The 22754-nt window shown below is 40.2% G+C and overlaps 1 protein-coding gene across 1 annotated transcript in view; it reads left to right on the top strand.

The window, feature by feature from the left end:
• Positions 1–22262, top strand: part of GABRA5 (gamma-aminobutyric acid type A receptor subunit alpha5) — a gene marked incomplete at its 3' end in the record, with an annotated part of 92149 nt that extends 69887 nt beyond the window's left edge. Inside the window, exons 6-9 of the mRNA XM_080914687.1 lie at positions 8301–8444; positions 11817–11969; positions 16741–16952; positions 21954–22262. Coding sequence (XP_080770813.1) covers positions 8301–8444; positions 11817–11969; positions 16741–16952; positions 21954–22262 — 818 coding nt within the window. The remainder of the gene's footprint in view (positions 1–8300; positions 8445–11816; positions 11970–16740; positions 16953–21953) is intronic.
• Positions 22263–22754: the final 492 nt, after the last annotated feature.

Genomic DNA, 22754 nt, shown 5'->3' with positions numbered 1-22754 from the left:
ATAGAGATTCAAAAAATGAATTACTTTAAATTTTATATAAACACACACACACACACACACACACACACACACACACACACAAGATGTTTAAAACAATCCCAAATAATAAAAGAACTGTTGGAGTAATCAGAATCTTAGATATTAAATTATACTATGGGACTATAGTAATAAAAATATTATAGCATTGGCATAAAAATACACATGTCTATCAACCGAATCAAGGTGAAGACCCAGACACAAGTTTATAAATCTATAGACACCTGATTTTTGACAATGAAACCAGAAGTGCACACAGGAAAAAAAGACATCTTTAGTAAACAGTGCTGGTCCATCTGGATGTCTACATGAATGAGAATAGATTAATACTATGATCTTGCATAAAACTCAACTCCAAATGGATTAATGACCTCAATATAAGACTAGTACCCTGATAAAGGATAGGCAATATTATTGAATTCATTGACACAGAAAAAGATGTATTCTCTGAACAGAACACTGATAAGATAGGCATTAAGACCAACAAATAGTAAACAGAGCCTCATGAAGCTGGGAAGATGTATGTTAAAGAACACCATCATTGGGACAAAGTGGCAGCTTACAGAATTGGAAAAGATCTTTGCCAATTATACACCTGATAGTTTATAAAAGAATAAACCACTAAAAAACTGAATATCGTGAGAACAAATAACCAATTTAAAGTTTTATATGGAGAGGGCTAAGCAATAGCTAAGCTAATGGCTTCTCAAGCAATAAAATAAAAATGGCTGGAAAATTTGTAGAGAAATATCTAACATCCTCAAATACTAGGAAAATGCAAATTAAACCTATAGGCTTAGATTTTTCAAAAAAAACTGTTTTATTTAGGATTCTTAAATGCTTCAGTCTCCCTTTTAGCAGACCAACCAGATTCAGAGGAGAAAGAAGCTTAACAGGAAAATGGATGTGTGGATATGTGTAGTAGTAGTGCTTTATGATGATTTCTCTCTTTATCCTTGGAATACCAGCGGTCCAGTTCAATAGCAAACTCCAAACGCAGCAGTGACAGCTCAATCCAACAGAAACAGCGAGGATCCACTGCATCAGCACAAGTCATAGGAAGCAGTCAGAGTTGCTCAGAATATCATGGGAAGTTCTTGTCTGTGTTTTTCTTCATGAAGTGAAGGCCAGCAAAAACTAGTGTTGACCAGCAATGACCAGTGCAGAAGCAAAGTGTTGCACAACATAGCAATGCAAGTGCGTCATCTTCTCACTGTCTGTGGGATTCCAATTATAATCCTTCTAAACATGATGCAATCTCTCAAGTGTCTGTTTTCAGCAAAACATCATATGCCCTCTCACAAAACAGCTTCCAGAAAAACATCACAGGACATAACTGAGTTTTTAAGAAACCATAAATTTCTACTTCGAACTCTACTTTCAGATTTGATGTCACACCTGCCAGAATGGCCAAGATCAGTAAAGCAAAGCACAACTCATGCTGGTAAAAGATGTGGGGAAGGGGGAATGCTCACATAGTACTGGTGGGAATGCAAACTTGCACAATCCTCTATGGTAATCAGTAGGATAGTTCCTCATGAAACTGGGAGCAGATCTACCTCAAGATCCAGCTATACCACTCCTGCACATATACCCAAAGGTCTCTACAGCCTACTACAGAGATTGTTGTTCATCTATATTCACTGTTACTCTGTTCATAGGAGACAAAAATTGGAAACAGCCTCAATTCCTCTTAACTGCTGAATGGGTAATGAAAATGATTCATTTATGCAGTAGAATGTTATTCAACTCTTAAGAAAAAAGAATTATTTTTAGATAAATAAATGGAGCTAGAATAAACCACCTTGAGTAAGGTAACCTAGATCCAAAAAGAAAAAAATATATATATGTATTAAGGTTTTCTCTCATATGTGAATATTAGCTTTTAAGCCTTCAATATGTGTGCCAAATTATGAATAGTCACAAAAATTAGGTACATAGTAAGAAAACAGGGAAGATGGGTTTTCCCAAGTAGTGGAAATAGAATATATTTTTACTGAAAGGCAAAGGATAAACTAGAACACAAGGGTTAAATAAAGAGACATGAGAAAACATGGTAAAAGAGAAAATATAAGGTGAGAAAACTAACACTAAAATTCATTTAAAAACAACACAAAAACCTACTACAGAAGAAGCTTCTTAAAATACACAAATATATGAAAGGAATCTAAATGGAGTCTCCAAATATTAGGGTAGATGAAGCCCCAAGTAGACAATTTATTTTAATAAGTAAAACCTTCAGTGCCAGGAATGAGTTACATTTTCCTGAGTCATTGGTCAAAGGACACCACGAAACAAGGCAAACATATCAGGATACTACTAAGGATATTGGTTACTCTTTACAACCTTGTGGTGAGTTCCTACTGCTGGAAACAACACGTAAATGAGTCATGGGATATGGAGAAGTTGAGCTGGTACCTAACTATAAGCTTTACCCCTGTTGACTAAAATCTATGGTACTAGAAAATCTTCTAAACACTCCCTGTGGAGAAAAGTAATCATTACTGTCTCCACGTTACAACTTCTGTGGCCTATCACAGCTACCTTCCTGAAAGAAATATGGTACAGCAATAGAAATAATGTTATGGGACCACCAAGAAACTTTCTAATTGGATTTAAGGCCTATTCAGTGAGAAGGAAGCCATACCTGACACTCCTAAAATAGTAAAGAACCTGAGACTAGATAGGTCTAGGGGAGAACCTACTATTATTGTTTTGCTAAAGGAACATTCACTAAAATGTCACCCAGTAACATGACATTAAGCCAATAGATCAACATCTCACCTATTCTTCATCAGAGGAGCATTTTTTTTTTTTTTTGTCAAAGAAACCTAACATAGAGACTCACACTTGGATAATGTGCAAAGAATTAGAGACTTCAGTGGACACTATCCTAAACTAGATGTCTTCATCAAAGCCTCAAGGCTTAGAGATCTTTGTGGAAGAGCAGGCAGAAAATTTTAAGGGCCAGAGAAGATTGATAACTTCAGAGAAACTGTGTCTTCAAGATAAAACAGAACTGATGAGTATATGAACTTACAAGTAGTGTGGCAGTGTGCACAGCCTGTATACATTCAAGCCACACAGGTCATGGAGCTGAGAGGAGAAAGTAGACACAAGGTTCCCTAACCAAGAAGTTCTCTTCAATTGTCATGGCTTGCAGCAGCAGCAGCAGAAACAGCAACAACAACAACAACAACAACAAAGTTTTCTCTAATAGAGTCTCACTAAATGTATTAAGCAGACTTCAGGGCAGCCTCCATGTCCAGGACTCATTGACCCACACAAAACAAACTCGGTGATATTTTATAGACTTTTCATCAAAATTTTGCTGTTTGGCCACCATGTTTTGTTTCATTGGTTTTTTTTTTTTTTTTTTTACTTGCTTTATTTTAATTTTCTGATTTGTGTGTTTCTTGATTCTTTGTTTTACTTTTGTTTTTAAAAATGAGACATAACATAAGGTCAGATGTATAAGAAGGTTAAGAGGGTCTAGAAATAAGTAGGGGAGGATAAAACATAGTCAAAATACAGTTTATAAAAAGAATGCTTTACAAAAAATGTTTTAAAAACAGTCAGTGATCAATGGAATAGAATTATGGTCAGAATTAGAAGCTCATTCTTCCATCGAAGAAAAGAAAATAGTTCTGGTCAAACTGGAAAACAACATTTAGAAGAATAAAACTAGGTCCATAGGTCACCCTGTACAAAACTCAACTCCAAATGCATCAAGGCTCTCAACATGATGCCTGATACCCTAAATCTTTCAAAGGAGAATGAAGAGAGTATGCTTCAACTCCTAAACACAGCAGCCTTTCTGAATAAAACCCTAAAAGTCACAGGATTAAGACTGACACTCAACAAATAAAATGTCAGCCTGCGCGCGCTCACACACAAAATCTTTACATCAATGGACGCCATCATTTCAGTGAAAAGAAGCCTGTAGAATAAGAAAAATATTATACAGCTATTGATCTGACAACAGCAATAACATCCACCCTAAACACCAGGAAAACAATCAATCCAATTAAAAATATGGTACAGAACTAAACAGAAATTTTTCCAAAGAAGAAAGAAAAATGGCAAAGAAGTATTTTTCAAATGTCCAATTTTTAAGCTATTTAAGGAAATGCAAATTAAAACTAGTTTGAATTTTTATCCTACCTAAATTAAAATGGGTAAGAAAAAAATAACAATGAATCCTGGCATATGTGGAAATGTAATCTGGTACTGCTCTTATGGAAATCAATATGGAGATTCCTCAGAAAGCTTGAAGTAGGTCTACCATATGATTCAGCTGTCTTACTCTTTATACCTAAAGGACTGAGATACTTGCTCGCCCATACTTATTGTTGCTTTTTTATAATAAAAAGGCAATGGGAAAAGCCTAGATATCCATCAAATAGTAAATGGATAATGAAAATGTGGTACATATATACAACAGAATATTACTCATAAAAATGCAATCTTGAAATTAGAAGATAATGAAGTAACATAGACCCTAAATGACAAACTACATATATTTTTTTCATATATAGATTTCAGCTCTGACTCATTAAATGTATGTTCTTAAACTAATGTAGCCATAAAAGCCAGGAAACAAGAAAGAGAAGATGGGGCCAGAATTTCAAATGATGGCTGATAGAAAACAGGAGGTATGAAGGGGAATGGCATAATGGATCAGAAATGGTGAGGTGAGGTAGAGGATGGTAGGTCTGGTTAGTAGAGATAGTATGGGAGAAATACCTAACACTGTGAAGAATTGAAAATGGAAGGTGGAAGACTACTGCTATAGAAGCTTCCTAAAATACACATGTATATTTAAAATTTAAATGAAGTTAGCCTATAAAGTGAGGGCAGTGCCTGCCTAGATAGTATAGGCTATCAAACAAATATCACAGGGTAGGACTAGGTTACCTCTGTTTGAGTTGTTTTTCAGTGAGATGAAATAGGCCACCTAAACATTACCAGCTATTGTCTTTGCTCTTGGTTAATCTCTAAACCTTGATGTGAGACCCATTTCAGATACTTGAATCATAGGTCATTGAGAAATTAAGCTGGTAAAGACTGAGGAGCTGTGGCCATGAGTCACAGTGTTTGAAGGTATTCTTCACATGACTGTTGCAGAAAAGGACGCAACTATCTTACCCATATGTGAACTTCACAAGCTACAGTAACTGTTGGCCTGACAAGATATGACTACTGGTAAAATAGTGTGCAGAGTAACCAACTACATTTTTGATTAAACTTATGAATTTGTTCCATAAAAATTCATGTCCGGTATTGCTAACTGGGCTAAGAACCTATGGCCAATTAGATCATAGGACTTAAGGGGAGAATATAGTACAATTATTCTACTAAATAGTCAGAATAATAAACTGCCCTTAAATATTAATCTTTACACCCTTTTAGTCATCTTCCAACCCTAGTCAGAGACACTTGTTTTTGCAAAGGACATCATTTAATACAGACACATACAACAGGTTGTTGTGAACAGTTTAAGAGACTGTGGAATTTGACTCTAAATGAGACATCTTTTTCACAGCCCTTCTTCCAAAATTACCCTGAAAGAAGGATAGAAAGGCTCAATTCCTTGCTGAATCAAGGGTAATGGGACAACTGTAGTGAAAGATGTTGTGAAAGACCTGCTATTGCAAACGTGAACTCACAGGAACTGTGACTGCAAGCACATCTGTAAAAAAAACAAAGCCAGCCAAAATCCCAAAACAGATGGAGAAGACCCACTGCCAATTGATGTTGAGGGAGGGAGAGTAGAGTTTTCTTTAGGGATATGACATCTGGGAGGCAACCTGTGTACCCACAGATTGTCTCTTGCCCATGCACATATTGGCAGGACTAAGTGACTGGACAAAATAGACAATGTGAATATAAAACCAGAGAATGTAAGATTTACAGTGCTGCTTTGGCAAGAAGGGCAGGGGCTTTGTGAGTCACAACACAGACCCTTGTATTTGCTGTGTATACCTTTTGTTTTTTCTTTCACACAACTGTGAATAATTGTTTGAACAAAGAAAGAGAGTCGAGGTTACAATGTGGTTTTACAGAGATTTGGTATTTTTCAATAAGCCAGCCACAAGATTGCTCTGGCTTATCCCTACTGAGCCTTGCCTAGAAGCAAAGCAGGGAGCTATGCCTATGAGACCAGATAACAGGCTGCTTGTAGGCACATTTGGAGGAGTGGACTAGCCTGAGTGTTAGGAGGCTGTCTCTATAGCCCATCTCTGTAGCTCATCCCTAGTTCCTGACTACTTACCTGCTGCAATGGAACATGATTTTCTTACCCTGCAATTAGGATTTGGGACAGGAAACCTTGTTCTGAAGGTATGGCAGCTCGTTTTCTCACATGGGGGCATCTGTGAAAGTTTTTTGTCTTGAGCTCCTGGGCAGACAGGGGGGTGTAACTGCAGGACTGACAGATCTGATCTACAACCTCGAATGGAACTGCTCCTGAACCGCTGAGTCCCTGGGCACCCCTCAGCTACCATCACCCACTGTGCCCCTCCCACTGTGGGAGCTGCTTGCTGCCGTTGACTTATCTCAGATTCTAGATCCTGCAGTGTCTGGGGATGACCTGGGTGACCTCATAGCCCCAGCCATCTGACCATATCTGGGAATTCTGGACTTGTGCACATTTGTCTTCTCAGTACCCCAAGTAGATCTTCCTGTCACAATTTTCTTTGCCCCCAGTGCAGAAGGCCTGGAATAGTGCTTTTATTAGAACCCAAGATTCCCAAACCTCTACTTTCTGCTCAGTAGAAACAAGAAAATCTCTCCCCATCACATTGATTCCCCACTTCCCCCTTCTGTTGCTGAATGAGATGCTTTTCATGATGGATGTACTTCTTTGTCTCTTCCCTCCTATATTCTGTGTCTCACTGGGGCTGGCAGACCTTGATATTACCTACATTTGAATACGTCACACACTTTCTTTAAACCCAAATGTTCAGTCAAGGTTCTATTGTCATATCCTGCCCTCTTTGTTATATTAATAGCTTACTTTAGGTATTTAAGGACTGCCTTGCTTGGACCTTGGCTCCTGCAGCCTCCTTTATCTCAAAGAGTCACTCCTGATCATTTCTTAGATCCCCTAAATAAAACCTTGTTCAGTCTCTCTGACGGGCCTTTCTTCTTAGCTGGCGTGCCTTCACAGCACTTCCTGCCACTTCCCACACGGTTTGCTTTTCCTGTGACAGCTCTTTCTCGTCTCAGAGCATGGATTTCTCGAGGAGAGATACTTGGATTTGCTTTCCATCCAGCCTTTGCTAATTTGCTATTTCTGCTAGTATGGCAAACTATTGCCAACCCAGCAGATTAAAATCACACTTGTGTTGCTCCACAGTCTTATAGACAGAAGTCTACAGTACCTGATAAATTTTTCTGTTTCTCAAGGCCAGAATCATGGTGCTGGACGAATTGCATTTTTACCCACCGGTTCTGAGTGGCTCTGCATGCTTTTATGGTGGGGTGTAATTCAGTTAATGGTGTCTGTGAGTGAAGGTCCTTTTCTTTCTTGTCAACTGCCACACAAGGCTCATTTCCTCCTTTGAGTGGTCTCTCCCTCCAGTGTAAGAGCCAGTCCAGCTGAGCCCTTTTATTTGCAAATCTCTTCCTGGCTCCAGGTCAAGAAAACAGTTTTTATTGGACGACCTATAATGATAATCTGAGATAATCTCTGGGTTTTCATCCCACTGCTTTTATTTCATCTGCACAGTTTTTTTTTTTTTTTGCATATAAATAACAAGTTGGCAGGCATGACTCTTGGGTCAAGATGCTGATACCCACCAGCCCTCTTTCCTCTTTCCATGGTCAGTACACAGGGAAGGTTGGGACGAGGAAGATCTGCTTGCTGCAGATAAGGGTTACTGTGTAAGTCAGATAGCCATCTAAATCTCAAGTGTGGGTCCTGCCATCACCAGTCCCACAGAAGATGGATCTGCGATGCAGAATAGGTGACCTACTAAGGTCATCGATCTGCTGGGATGGAAGGCACTTTTTGCAGATCTGACTTTTTTTTTTTTTTTTTTGATGTGTGGAAAAAGAAAATATATGAGAATTGGCTTAATCTGCGGCATATTTGGTGCATCAGCTCTGTTGAAGCAGGGAGGGTCTGACCCACAGGGGTACTGTCCTGTAAGCTTTCTAAGGCCTGGTGGTTGATTCTCAACATCATCCCTCTTCTACCACTATCTTGTGTCTCCCCCAGTGGAAACCACTCAGTACTTACTCCACTTCCTTTCCTACAGATGCCTACCCTAATTCTGAAGTTGTCTATGTTTGGACCAATGGCTCCACCAAGTCTGTGGTGGTGGCAGAAGATGGCTCCAGACTCAATCAGTACCACCTCATGGGGCAGACAGTAGGCACTGAGAACATCAGCACCAGCACAGGTAAAAGATCCCTGACTTGTTGCCCAGAGCTAAGGGTCATCCCACCCTCTGTGGCTTCATGTTCCACTCTGCAGGAGTACACACCCCATGCAACTACCCTGCTTCATGTAGGCTCCCTTACAGATTGACAAAGGGTCACCAGCTCCAGTGACCTGAGAATGGAGAGGAGGATCTATAGTGCATGTGCATCTGCACTGGTCTTATCTAGAGGCCTAGTTATCAGCTTATATAATATCCTCCCACAAATCTGAGAAACAAGGTGGCCTCTGCAAAGTGGGGTTTGCATCCTGCTGACTATCCTCTTGTTCTCTTCCCTGAGATCCCCCTGAAGCTGAAACTGGGAAATCAAACTAGCAGTAGACAAAGAGTGGATAAGATGATACCAACAAGGAGGCCTATGCATTCAGTCACATAATACTGTCTCTGTAGGGCAGTCCGTATTGGCTTTAGCTAATAAAACATGAAGGGTGAGGCCTAAGGAATACCATGTACTTGACCTGCATGCACTATCTTCAAGTTGGCCACACTTCTCCTGGCAGAGGGCCAGCATGGCTCAAGCTATTACCAGGTGACAGTTCTGGCTAGCAGGGGACATTGCCTGTTTCCTTCTGTAATAGGATAGAAAAAGTCTGAAAGGATGGTCCAAGCCTTGATTGCAATGTGGGCTGAGCCTCAAAGAAGTCTTTGTTTAGCTTACTGTTTGGTCACAGTCTAGCAGCTGGTAGGATACACACAGGGCACCATGAGTAGACTCTTTCTTATATCACATGTGTGGGTTGGGGCAGGTTCCTACTTACCAATAGCACAGTGCACGGGGCATGCCTGAATGAGAAAGAATGCCTGAGAGGGGAATGTCCCGGTCTAGGTGCCATCCCTCGAGAAAAGTAAGTGGAATTTCACATCTTGTTTTATGGAAATGAAACGAAAGGCATGTGGCAGAATTCAGAGTACTGACACAGGGTGCTGCCTTTGAGAATAGTTTTACACAATTCTTTGAAATTTTATAACAGAGGCTCTGTCCCAACGTGCATTCTACAAAGATAACATTTTAAGAAGTATTGTCTGATATTGTTACCAATAACTCAAAAGTAAACAATAAATAAACAAAGAGAGGAAGAGTGCAAAGGATAGTAATTTCTGATTCGACTGTATTTTGAATAGCATTTCTTGTCTTCATATGTTATAGAGGAAAAAAATTTAGTCATTTAAAAAGAACAAGATCTTGCTACTAGACATCTATCTATCATCTCTGTATTTCTGTTTCTTTTTCACATGAGAACCTGCTTAGCCTTTTAGCTGCTCTCAGCTGCCTTGAGTTTTAAAGCCACACTCTACACCACCATGCAATAGGCACTGTGTAGAACTTTGACTCTTTTAGTATATGTTAGAAGACATATTTTACCTCCTGTTGTCTCTGTGGTTCCTTTTTTCTGACATGTTAAGTATGCTTTGAGTGAATCTAAAAGCAACCTTGATAAACTATGAGCTTTGGTTTAAGCAGCCTTCAGCATCCCAGTGCCGTGTCTACACAGCCAAAAGACAACTATACCCCCATAGGCAAGACCACAACTGGAGTTTGCATTGAGAATCTTTCCAGGACTCTGCTTGTTATCACAGTAACCCAGCAGCCAAGCCACCAGTTCCCAATTCCTGCTTAATACTACTCACTGGAGAAGTATCCAGACCGTCCAATATCCTGTACTCCTCTAAGCATCCCTTCCATCTCTTAAAAGACAAAAACTCATCTAGACATCCTCAACCCATAGATCCAGAGCCCACCCATCTTAGCTCCTTACCAGTTAACCATTAGGACGGCATCATTTTCAGCAAAAAGCGGAAGATCTCCACTTGCCTCCAACACAGCCAGGCAAATCCAGAGAAGGCATTGGGGCATTGCCCAGGTAATCCAGTCTAGAGCAACAGAGTATGCTAATGTCTCTGATAGGCAGCAGAAGAAATGAGCTTTCCAGATTCGTTGCCTGTTTGGCTTTTTGTTATTCTCCACCTGGGTTGGGAAAGCAGCAGGCCTTAGCAGACAATAGTGTTCCTGTCTCCCTGGAGCTCAACAGCTGGGAAACAGGGAGGATGTGTTCATCCACAGCAGAGCTCGGGATGCCCAATTTCTATCTGCAAAGGCTAAATCCTCAGATCCTGATTGCTCTAACCTGCAGAATGGTGGTGGGGGGTGCGTAGGGAGCATGACACAGATTGACTGGGGATTAATGAAACACACAAATCTGATTTTCTCCAAAACAGCATGCACCAGCCCTTAGGAGGCTAGAGTTCACAAGGTTTGCTTATGAAATGACCTTTAGGAAAGCAAGGGAGCAATTCCCACAAAGTCTCCAAGCTAAAGAACTGCAGTGTATATGAACCTACTTCAGACCCACACAGGCTCTACGACTGCCACTTCAGTCTCTGTGAGCCCCTCTGAGCCCTTCGTAGTTGATTCAGCCTGACCCAATATGTGCCACACATGTGCATACACTTACTGCATCTTGTTCAGCTTTGTTTGGCTGATACCCCTGGGAGGCCTGCTATTTCCTGAAGGGAATGGGAAGGAGCAATGGATCTAGGGGAGAGGGCAAGTGGGACTGGGAAAACTGGAAGGAGTGGAGGGAGGAGAGGCTACTGTTGGGATGCATTGTATAAAAGAAAAATAAAAAGAAAGGGGGGGGAGGGAGGAAGGTAAAGAAAAAGCCAAGAAGTTTGCATGATGCCCATCTCCAACTAATTCATCTCCAGGGCAACCCTCACACCTAGGGAAAATCATAGAAAAGGAAGCAGAGCCACAAGTTTAGGATCCATAGTTTGCTGTGAGAAACGTGTTCTATATATGACCAGGAAACTGAACCCATGAACAATCAACAGTACTGATTGCCTGAATAAGATCAGCATATGATAACACCAACGGACATACTAACGTGGAACAGGAAATTCCCACCCCTAGGTGAAGAGCACCAGGTGATCAGTGGGAGCTGAGAGAAGGAGAAGGGGACTCACTTTCCTTCAGGAGCAGGTTCCTGTGTAAGCTGTCCAATTTCAGGGGTCACCTCTGACACCTGTATGTTCATACTGTAACAATAGTAATTAAAGAAGATGTTATGACCATAGGATGAGAGGTGTTTAGAAATGAGGCAGTGTTCATGTATGAAGTTCTCAAAAAATCATAAGCAATAAACAAAATAATAATAATAATAATAATAATAATAATAATAATAAACCAGGCACCCCCTACTACTAGGTACCTAAGCAAATAGCACAAGTAAGGAGATTGAAGGCAGAAGAGGGGATGCAGTATTGACTCTTCTGAGGAGGGTAGTAGCCCTGGTCCTAGGATAGCACTGAGCTCCCTGATTTGTGCATTTTCAGGTGAATATACAATCATGACGGCTCATTTCCACCTGAAGAGGAAGATCGGGTACTTTGTCATCCAGACCTACCTTCCCTGCATCATGACTGTCATCTTGTCCCAGGTGTCCTTTTGGCTAAATCGAGAATCTGTCCCAGCTAGGACAGTTTTTGGTGAGTAGCTCCAAGACTAACCTTTGCAATGTCCAGTTCCACACTGAACTGTGTGTTAAAGGTGTGGTCCTTATTGGGCAGCAGTGTAGAAAAGGCAAAATGGGCTCACTAGAGCAGACAGGTTTATTCAGGAAAGTCTGAGAAAGGTTTATACCATCTAAGCAGAGAGAAAAGTTCTCTTCCAGACTAAGATGTCTTTTATTGATTCAGCAGAAGGAGAGGGGGAAGAGAGGCTATGTGGGTCAGCAGCTGGCTAAGCTCTTCTTTTACTACAGGATTTTTTTTTCCAGTTAGGTTGTGTCTCAAGAGCTTAGGATGTGCTGCACAGCACCATGCTGTTTTTAATTCTCTCAAACATCTGTTTTGTAGAATACTCTGTGCTTTGTTCTGAGAGCCAGGTGGCTTAGGTGTAAGATATGGGAGCAGTTATTGTATCATGTCCCTTTGTGGTAGTATTTGGAGGCTGGAAGTTTTAGGTGATGGAGCCTAGTAAGTCAGGCCATTAGGGGTTTTACTTTGAAGAGGAAATGACTCTAGTGTCATTACTTCTTATCCACCATCAAGTGAGACCCTTTGATCCTTTCCGAGTTCCTGTCATGGCTAGCTCTTCTACCTTGGACTTAAATCAACAGAGCCAACTGACAATAAATTAAAACCCCCAAAATGTAAACCAAAGCAAACCTTTTCTCTTCTTAAGTTAATTATCTCACATACTTTGTGACAGTAACTGGAAGATGGTTAATTTTGTTACTGTTGCCTATTCACTGTGACCTTGGAAACAAATGGAGTCATTGGCTAAACTTTTTTTTTTTCAAGTTTAGTAGTTTTATTATTTTTTTATTTTTTTAAACGACTTTATTTTACAAAACAAAGATAAATGTACAGATTTTAAACATTTTTTGCTTAAAATTATACATTTTTGTCAGTACTGTTTTTTCAGACATTGAAATAATTTTTACATAAAACCATGTGAATATATTTTTTTAGTCAGTACTTGATTTTTTTCAAGGGCTTGACAGTATGCATTGAAAACCTAATAGTTACAATAAGCGTAAAGTACATGCAAAACAAAACGCAACATGGAAATAGTCAAAGTCTTCTTGTTTTGTAAATATATGTATATTTTTTTGTTTTCTTTATTTCTTGGACTTCATACAGTCTGTGAGTTGTTTCTGGGGGAGTGCAATTGGCTAAACTTTTAAGACTAAGAATTAGGGTTTTTCTTTGAATGGGAGTCTAGAGAATATTTGTTTGTTTGTTTATTTTTTCCATTTTTTAAAACTTTTCCTCAGGACCTCTTTTACAGATTTTAAATTATAAGCATCCCTCTCTTACTCCCTCCCCTTTTTGCTTCTCCCTCTGTTCCACTGCAGATCAAAGCCAGATTCTTATGAATGCAGGCAAGTAGTTTACCACCAAGCAACACTACTAGGCTGGGCACAGTAGTATTTTTCCCACGCTTATCAAATATTTACTTTTGAATTTTCATATAGTTCCCTTTAAATATGCATACTACTTTAAGGTCTTCAACAGAATACAGTCATTCCATTGTATGTACACTAGTGCATTGTACTCCACATGGTAGTAGCAAAAACACACTTTCAACCCTCTGTGACTGTAGGTACTGCATTCTCAGATTTGAAGAACCACAGGTAGAAAATATTTGAAATAAATCCAATGCTGTACGAAACATGTGCAAACTATTTGTCTTGCTGTTATTTCCTGAAAATACAGTACAACAACTCTTTACTTGATGATCATATTATATAAGGTATTGTAAGGCATCTAGATATGGGTCATTGTATGTAAGAGACAGACTCACAATTCTATGTAGAAGCCATGCTATTTTATATAAGAGACCCAAATGTTTATAGGCTTTGAAATTTGAGGTGTCCCCGAACCTATCCGTAACAGAAGCAAAATGGTGACTAGTGAATGACTTCCTGGGAGGCATGAGAAATGTCTGTTCATGCCTGTTGAGACACCAAAAAAATGATGCCATCTAAGCCTACCTTCTTAAACCAATGTGTGTATCATGGAACCTTATAGGATCATAGGTGGTGGTTTACTTACAGGAGCAATCTGATGGCACAGGAGAGCCGCATCCCTCCAGCATACAGGCAATTTCATACGGAGCCTACCTTCCCATGACAATCACCACTTGCTTATATAACCCTGAGGAAGGGCCTTGGGACTCTCATAAAATTTCCATGTGTCTGTCTCTTTCTTTTTTTAAGCTTCCTGAGACATGTAAGTTTCCAGAGCAACTTCCAGAGTTTTACACCTTCACAGGAAGGAGTATTTTAACTCAGAGGAAATAGCTGTGTATCAACACTACTGAAGAACAATCTGAAAAATCATCATTGTGTGTCCCTAAGACATTAGACACAGCACAACCTAGCTCAGGAGTGTCTTTGCCATAGTGCATTTGGCTGTCTGCCATCTTGAAGCTCACTGCACTAGTCAGCCTTTTCTTACTATAACATGGTACCAGGGTTATCCAATCTTAAAAGTAGAAAGATTGAGTTTGGCTCAGAATTTAGAAATAGTTTATTTTACTCTGTAGTCATTTACCTATGTTTGTATTGGGCCTGTGGTAAGGCAGCATATTGAGGCGAACATGTTTACCTCATGATCAGTACACGTGTGCCTAGGCATGTGTGTGTGTGTGTGTGTGTGTGTGTGTGTGTGTGTGTAATAAACAGATAGGCAGGTAGACAGATAGACAGAGACAGAGGTAGAGGTAGTGATATAAAAAGTTATAGATGTAGAGAGGCTAAAAGACAGAACAGAGATAAACACAGGCTGGGTCCTAAGATCCCTTTTAGGGCATGATCCTCCCTGTGACTGGAAAACTATATGCCACTCTCCACCACCCGGAGCCGCAGAACTAACCTCTAACATGAGGGGTGCTGGGTGTCTGAACCACAGCACTCACACGGCTCCCAGCTAGGAAGGGATGTTAAAGGCAATTTGTAGATCTTTCATGACAACAGAGGCTCATATTTTTGTGTGCTGTGAAACATAGTTCACACAGAAGTTCTACATGGAGTTTTCCTTCCACAATAGGAAAGCATTCGCATGCACCTTGTCTTGAGGATAGAATGTAAGGAACACAAGAGCCCGGGGTAGCCCTGCTCACCACTCTGCTCCCAACTACTAAGTACCTTACCATGATCCAATGTAGAATTTAAATCAAGGTGTAGAGATTGACTCATGGCCAGGAGGCACTTGCTCACCAAGTTAATGGGCCTAATGAACTCAACAGTGGACATTTATTATTTAGGTAAGTGAAAGTGTGGGCCACACTGCTTGTGACAGTCTCTTTCCTCTTGGAGGTTCTCTGCACATGTTCAAATGTTAAATGATTAGAGTAGAGTGATTTGAGTGTCTGCACTCAACTAGTGCAGGATAAGTCACTACTACTCAATATAATTCACTGTCTGTTCTCCTAAGAGAAATCAAAATATCTCCGTAGGCATTCATTCCACATAGGTTTCCTGTTCTGTGAGTTGCAGGTCTCCCAGATACTGGGCCACCACTGACTCCTTGTGCTCCATTGTCCTAGTGGTTTCACATGGCTTCTGTATCAGAGTGCTACCAGCAGCTGACTCAGGAGGGTGCTGCAGTCTCAGGAGGGTGGGATCCCAAGATTAAGTGGCTGGCAGGAATGGTTTGTACCCAAGGCTTGTGAGGGAGACTCTAATCCAGGAGTCTACACTTGCCTTTGCTGGTTCTGTAGCTTACAGCTTCACATTCCTGGTGTTTCCTGAGTGTGCATGTTAACTCAGAATTTCCTCTTTTAAAGGCTATCAGTCACAATGAATTAAGGGACACATTGTCTGCTGATATCATCATTTCTTAAGAGCCTAGCTCCTTCAAAGGTCATAATCACAAGTAATTGAGTTTAGGACTTTAGTGTGCCAAGTTGAAAAACATCACAGTTCAAGCCTTAACAGGTACATTCCTGCCATATGCCAAACACAGGTCCATGTTCACCAAATGTGTAAGAAGGGAGACTGTCTAGACTGTTAGAGACCCCAGTCCTGACTTCAGAGATGGTCACTTCTTCTCATTATGGGAATTTGAGTATACTACTAAGGGCCTAGAAGTTTCCAGCTCTCTTGCCTGGTAGATATAGTATACTCTTCCAGAAAGTAGCTTACATCAGAGGCTGTCCCTTGGCTGATAATATATACATTTTCCCATTTAAAGTCATGTGTCCTCTCAGCCAGACAACTGTAGTGTTTCTCTAGAGCCAAAACAGGCTCAAGGATATTGCCCCCGCTTTGAAGGAGAGATCTCATCCTGGTACAGAGATACTCAGGGATCTCCAAGCATCTCTTTATGGTCAGTGCACAAGAAATGAACACACAACACCATTCTGTCTCATCCCACTGCTTACAAGGTACACAGTAAATTTCCATGAAACACATCGCTAAGTCCTGTGTGAAGGTCATTGACACTCACTTATACAAACAAGTCCTGACTGTTTCCCTGACCTGTCCAAGGAAAGGGGGGATAGTTAGAAATCAGACCACAAGTTGTACTCTCCTCAACTTTAATTATATAGGATGAAGACAGTGGGGGCACTTAGATAAGCAATGATTTCACTGCAGAAAATATGATAATCACAGGGACATATAGGGAGAAATGAGTTTGCTAAGGATAAAGAAAGAAGCCTATGTTCTGTCATGTGTGGAGAGGGAATTCTGGGAAGGAACACTGATCTTTGTTCCCATGCTGTAACCTGCCCTCTCCTCGTAAGCAGGAGTGACCACAGTGCTGACCATGACAACACTCAGCATCAGTGCCCGGAATTCGCTGCCCAAAGTAGCCTATGCCACAGCCATGGACTGGTTCATTGCTGTCTGCTATGCATTTGTCTTCTCTGCTCTAATTGAGTTCGCCACCGTCAACTACTTTACAAAGAGAGGATGGGCCTGGGATGGCAAGAAGGCCCTGGAAGCAGCTAAAATTAAGGTAAGAAATGGCTTATGATCCTCCTTTTAGGGTACAAATATTCAACAGCAGATTTCTCTTTCTGCTTCTCTCTTAAGAATGATCTTTCCACTTACCTGCAAGGTTCTTTACAGGGTGTTACAGATGGTCTAATTTATTTAAAATCAGTTGTGCTCAAGTAAAACCATAGTATGTTCTTCTTTTTTTTTTTACAACTTTATTTTTAAAAAGAGAGATACATGTACAGATTTTTAAAAATCATTTTCACATAACACATGAATATATTTTTGTAAGTACTTGATTTCTTTAATGGTTTGATAGTGTGCATTGAAATCGTACTAGTTACTATAAGCATAAAGTACATGTAAAGCAAAACAAAACATAGAAATAGTCAAGTTTTCTTGGTGTATACAGATTAAACATAATGATTTTTGAATACCAAAAATTGCCACAGGGCTATCTTCTTAGCTCTTGAGTTATTGACGATTTAAGGTTTAGGTGTACCCCACTCTGAGTGGGTGCTATACACTTTTTGTTGTTGTTGTTTTTCCCAAGAAGGACTGAGGCTTCCACTTTTTAGCCTTTTTTTTTTTTTGTTGTTTTTCTGTGAGTTGTTTCTTGGGTATTCAGAGCTTTCTGGGGCTAGTATTCAATTATCAGTGACTGCATATTATGTCTGTTCTTTTGTTATTGGGTTACCTCACTCAGGATGATATTCTCTAGATACATCCATTTTCCTAGGTATGTTCTTTTATCCGTAGGTTATGCACTATATCTTCTTTGAGATAACCAGCACATCTCAGAGCGGGTGGCTAGCATACGGAAAGTTATCCCATCAGCCAAAATGACCCAGCGCTTCAAGGGAATGATTTGACCCACTCAGCTGTGAGCACGTGTAGTGGTGTGAAATGTCACACGTTTGCATGATCTTCCATTATGTAATTATTATTTACACATCTTCCATTATTTATACATGTAAGGAACAACTGAAGGGAAAGAACAGCACAGGGTCTCAAGCTGAATCACTTCCACAGAGATAAAAAAAATGTACAGGCACAGAAAATAACTCCATTGATGATAACTCGCTTATTACATAATACACAGAACACACATTTTAAGCAAGTTCTTTCTACTGAGAGGTGAGATCAGTGCTTTCAGGAGAAGATTACAAGGAAATCTTAATCTATCTTCTGTGAAAGGAGCCCAAGGGTAGTCCACACTGATTCATGCATGAATAGGTTTAGATGTCCTGAACCACACTAGTTGGCAAACCTGTACACTTCCATCCCAAGGAGTTCATCTGGTTCTGCCCCATGGAGTCTGACATAGGTGTCTGGGTTAGACCTTGCTTGTTTGGGATTGCATATCTCATTCTGACTTTACCATGGACTATCATCTTTTCCAAGGTTAATAGTTCATTCCCCATGCCTTGTACTACTTACAGAGTCCCACATCCAAGTCCAGTTGGCTGTATGATAGAACATGGTGACAGGAATCAGAAGACAGAAGACTGGCAATAGGACCCCTGCCTGGAGGTGCAGCACAGCCTAACTGCTAAGTTCTCACCACTCCTAAGTGGAAGTTTTCTAAAAATAGGCTAACACTGAGCTTCTTCATCCAAGTTGTTACCATGTGGCCCTTTAGGGTTCAGGTAGCCAGAAAGATCTATATTTTAGTAACATGAGGTGAGCTGGTTAACCCCATCTTTCTACGCTTTCTATGTTTCTTCTCTACAGACAACCTTCTTGGCTTCCTTGGTTTCCCCTGATAAGTATAAAAGCTTAGTGACATCATTTAAAGTCTGACTGTTGAGCATATTTTCCCTTATGCCTGTTGCTTCTTCACAGTGCCTATATGAGTTTGTTTTCAGGATTTGGGGAGACACAAATAATTTGGCTGCTGTGGATGATCTGTGAGGTTCAGGAGAAACATTTGCAAAAATAGGATGTTCTTGAACTATTACAGGCTCCGTGTAACTGTTCTTCCCTAGGTCTGTGGGACAAAAGAAGGGAACAGAGTTTAGAAAATCACTCTCACAGTGTGCCCCACTTTTCAGCCATATGGGACACCAAGATGATGAATTATTCCCTAGTGCTGTGCCCTACCCCAATGCTGGAAAGGCTCTTTGTGTGGAGGCACCACTTTATCAGGCTGATCACACATACTGTCAGACTCAGGGACTAAGGGATAATGAACACCTTGGTGGAAATCTATTATTCTGAGGTGGTCATTACTACAAGTGGAGAAAACTTTAAGAACTCAGAAAACAAACTATTCTCTCCATTGTTTCATGCCTATCCCCAAGAAAGGAGGAAGAAGATAAGAGAGAAGATGGTGATACTTTGTGTGTAGGCTTAGCAGACCCTCAGATAATCTATCCTGAAACTCTGAAGCAAGTCAGAGAACATGCTATGGAAGTGATAGTTCTGCCTCACTGGCTAACATGTGGGTGCTGAGTGACATTCTTCCTAAGGAATCATGAACATACATCACTCATCCAAGACAGGGAATTGAGCACAAATAGCTGTAAAACTTAAAACAGTAAATACATAAGTTATACTGGGGTTATAGAAATATAAGTGAGGAGTTACTTGCCAGAGCAAAGGCAGCTGAATCATCAAAGCCAATAAATCACAAAGCTGAAGCACACTGTACAACCTGCAGATAGCTCAACAGCCTGAGGAGTATCCATTCCAGTTAGCTCAGTTGGCTGGAGCTTTGTCTGAATAGCCAAAGCATTCAGGTGGTTTTAGGTGGTTTGTGTGATCTGATCCTAGACAAGGCAGTTCATCTTGTCTGAGAGTGACTCTTGGCAATATTTCCAGCTTTCCTTTGCTTGAGAAGAGTGGGGGTAATGGTGAACCTAGTCAGCTTCAGGGACTTCCTGGAGGTATTTTGAGTTGTTTCCTACCTAAGCTCCAGTACCCTGTGTTGTCCTCCTTGTAAGCGTGCTGTTGAATACGTGATAGAACTCCAACTTGGAAGGTTTAAATCTCTCAAGGAAACTGTTACAGAGCCATGGGTCTACCTTCTAGGGACAACTGTGGCTAGAGAGGGCCAGGCAGATTTCTGTAACTGAGGCTGTTTTTTAAGGAGTGGACTGCTGGCTTCTGTTGATGATGTCTGGACAGCAAACACTTTCTGGAAGAGGAATATATGTGGTTCTCGATGTGAAGCACACCAAACCAAACCTCACTGTGTCTTGTGCTGTTTCTGCCTTTTCTTCATGCTTGTCTCTCCTAGTTTAAAGCACATGTTATCATGAAAGGACATATGGTCATCTTTACATGACTGCTGGTTCCATATCTTTGAGACAACTAACCAGAGCTTGAGAAAAATATTTGGTATATACTGAACAAGAGCAGAATTTGGTGTTTGGCTATTCACTAAGCACAACAAAAAGAAAAAGTATTGGCACAGTGTTAACTTGCACGAGGTATTAGACGGCATTTAAAGAATTTAAAGCACGTGGGAAAATGCCCTCAGGCAAATGACAAGCAAACACTAAGCTATTTTATATATAATTCTTGGGTAACCTCTGATTTTGATAAATGTGTGCTTATTGAGGGATTTTTTTTCTCTTATTGTGTTCTTCTGATTCTCAAAGATGAAAATTGTGTAGAGTAGTTAGCCGCACTTACTCATGCTCTGGAAGGCTGCCATGAAGCCTACATGATGGTTTTCTGCAGCCTGGACTGCTTCCTGCTCATCTGCCCTCCCGTAGTCTCCAGGAGTCTCATACTTCTTGCATTTGCTTATTCTCACCTGTCTCGTGCTCCTTCTGCTCTCTTCTTGTTATCTTTCCATGTCTTTACATGTTTTTAATAATTACAATGCTGCCTTATTGAAATTTCATTTAATGTGATGGCATTATATTGATGATGAAATTGAAATAAAAATTAGACAATATTTATATTTTCAAACATATAGTAATGTTAAAAATGTTTCTGCTGGTAACATTTTACTAGGTTTATGTTACAACAATCTATGCACCCTCTCTATCTATTCAGCATCCTACCTTGCATCCATCAATCGCTATCATTTGTCATCCATCCAAACATCTATTATCCATGTGCCTATTTATGATCTGTACACTATTATCGATTTACTGACCCACTTTCATCAATTACTCATTTTATTTTTTATATATATCAAAATAAATTCCATGCACAACCTCAACCAGAGTTCAATGTAATTTATTATTTATTTTATTCCCTTGGAGAAAAATTTATCCAACATGAAGGACACAAACATTAGGCATATCTTTATTGAGTTCCTACAAACACAACTCTTATGCCCCCCAAATCTACATCATATCATTAGCAATTAGCAAACTCAATATATCTCTTTCTAAACAGCTCACGTCCTCACCTCTCTAAATGTAACCGTGGTTCTGGTCTTTCCACATAAAGTTTATTCTCACTTCTAGAGTTCCATATGTAATTAAAACAAACAATCAACCCAGAAAACAAGACAGTGTGCAGAAGGAATTTGCTGGATCCAGAATAGTCAGAACTGGAGACTGCACATATTCCCATCAAAAAGATATAATTATACATTCTGAAAAGAAATGGTACTCAACAGTAAAGACATTTTTGTTGTGCTTTTGGAAACAGCTACATGGCTAATTCCCGAGATCCCTTTTTGAGACACACCTTGCACCAAGGACTGCTTACAGTAGTCAGCATTTTAAATCATTCTCCTTTCAATCACTCTCTAAAGATCATTCTCAAGAATGTTTCTTATAACAAGCTACATACAGTATTCACTCCCACGGACACACTTAAATAAAGAAATGATCTTAATTCAGTTTACAGTAGGTTCCTGAGAAATAGCAAACATTAACATCAGTAAGGACTCCTGCTCACCCACCTGTATCTGCTGTGGGATGCTAGGCATGCAAGGGACGGGTCCTTTCCCAGGGCTGAATTCATGTTCATTGTCTCTTCTGAAGAAAGAATACAAGACCTTAACTAGGAGATGAAAGATGACATGCCTTTACCTTCTTATTCTATTTTGCAGAAAAAAGAACGTGAACTCATACTAAATAAGTCAACAAATGCTTTTACAACTGGGAAGTTGACCCATCCTCCAAACATCCCAAAGGAGCAGCAGCCTCCAGCTGGGACGGGGAATGCTGTGGGTACAGCCTCAATCAAAGCATCAGAAGAGAAGACTTCTGAGAGTAAAAAGACCTACAACAGCATCAGCAAGATCGACAAAATGTCCCGGATAGTGTTCCCCATTTTGTTCGGCACTTTCAACTTAGTTTACTGGGCAACATATTTGAATAGAGAGCCCGTGATAAAAGGAGCCACCTCTCCAAAGTAAGACAGGAAACTAGACTCCCACAGAAATGAAACCGAGGAGAGGCCAAGCTCACAGAGACTGTTTGGGTACTGTCTTTCAGGAAATTTTGCATGTTTAATAATATGTACAAATAATATTGCCTTGATGTTTCTACGTGTAACTTCAAATGTTTCAAGGATCTCCCCTTAACAAACCAAGCAAATGGCCTTCTAGAACAACGGGAGGCAAGGACTGGCTCTCAGATGCTCAGTGTCCTAACATCAATAGTTTACAAACGAGATAAGTATATTTTTAACTGTTCTGAGTATATGACGTTTTTATACTTCGAATGCCATTTCATACCGTTTTTCCCAGCCAACAGAACATTTTAGGGAATCCCGGTGATGACTACTTGACAGGCAAAAAAGCAAAGATCCTGGGGTACACACTGTCCATGAAGAGCAAACTGTGGACATTTATGTCCAGTACGATTTGCCTTTAACAATTCTTCTTGTTCTGAAATTAGAAAAATAC

The sequence above is a fragment of the Micromys minutus genome (assembly GCF_963924665.1).
Source record: "Micromys minutus genome assembly, chromosome: 3".
NCBI lineage: Eukaryota > Metazoa > Chordata > Mammalia > Rodentia > Muridae > Micromys > Micromys minutus.
The sequence above is the reverse complement of the archived record's forward strand: the minus strand, read 5'-3'. Positions and strand labels throughout refer to the sequence as shown.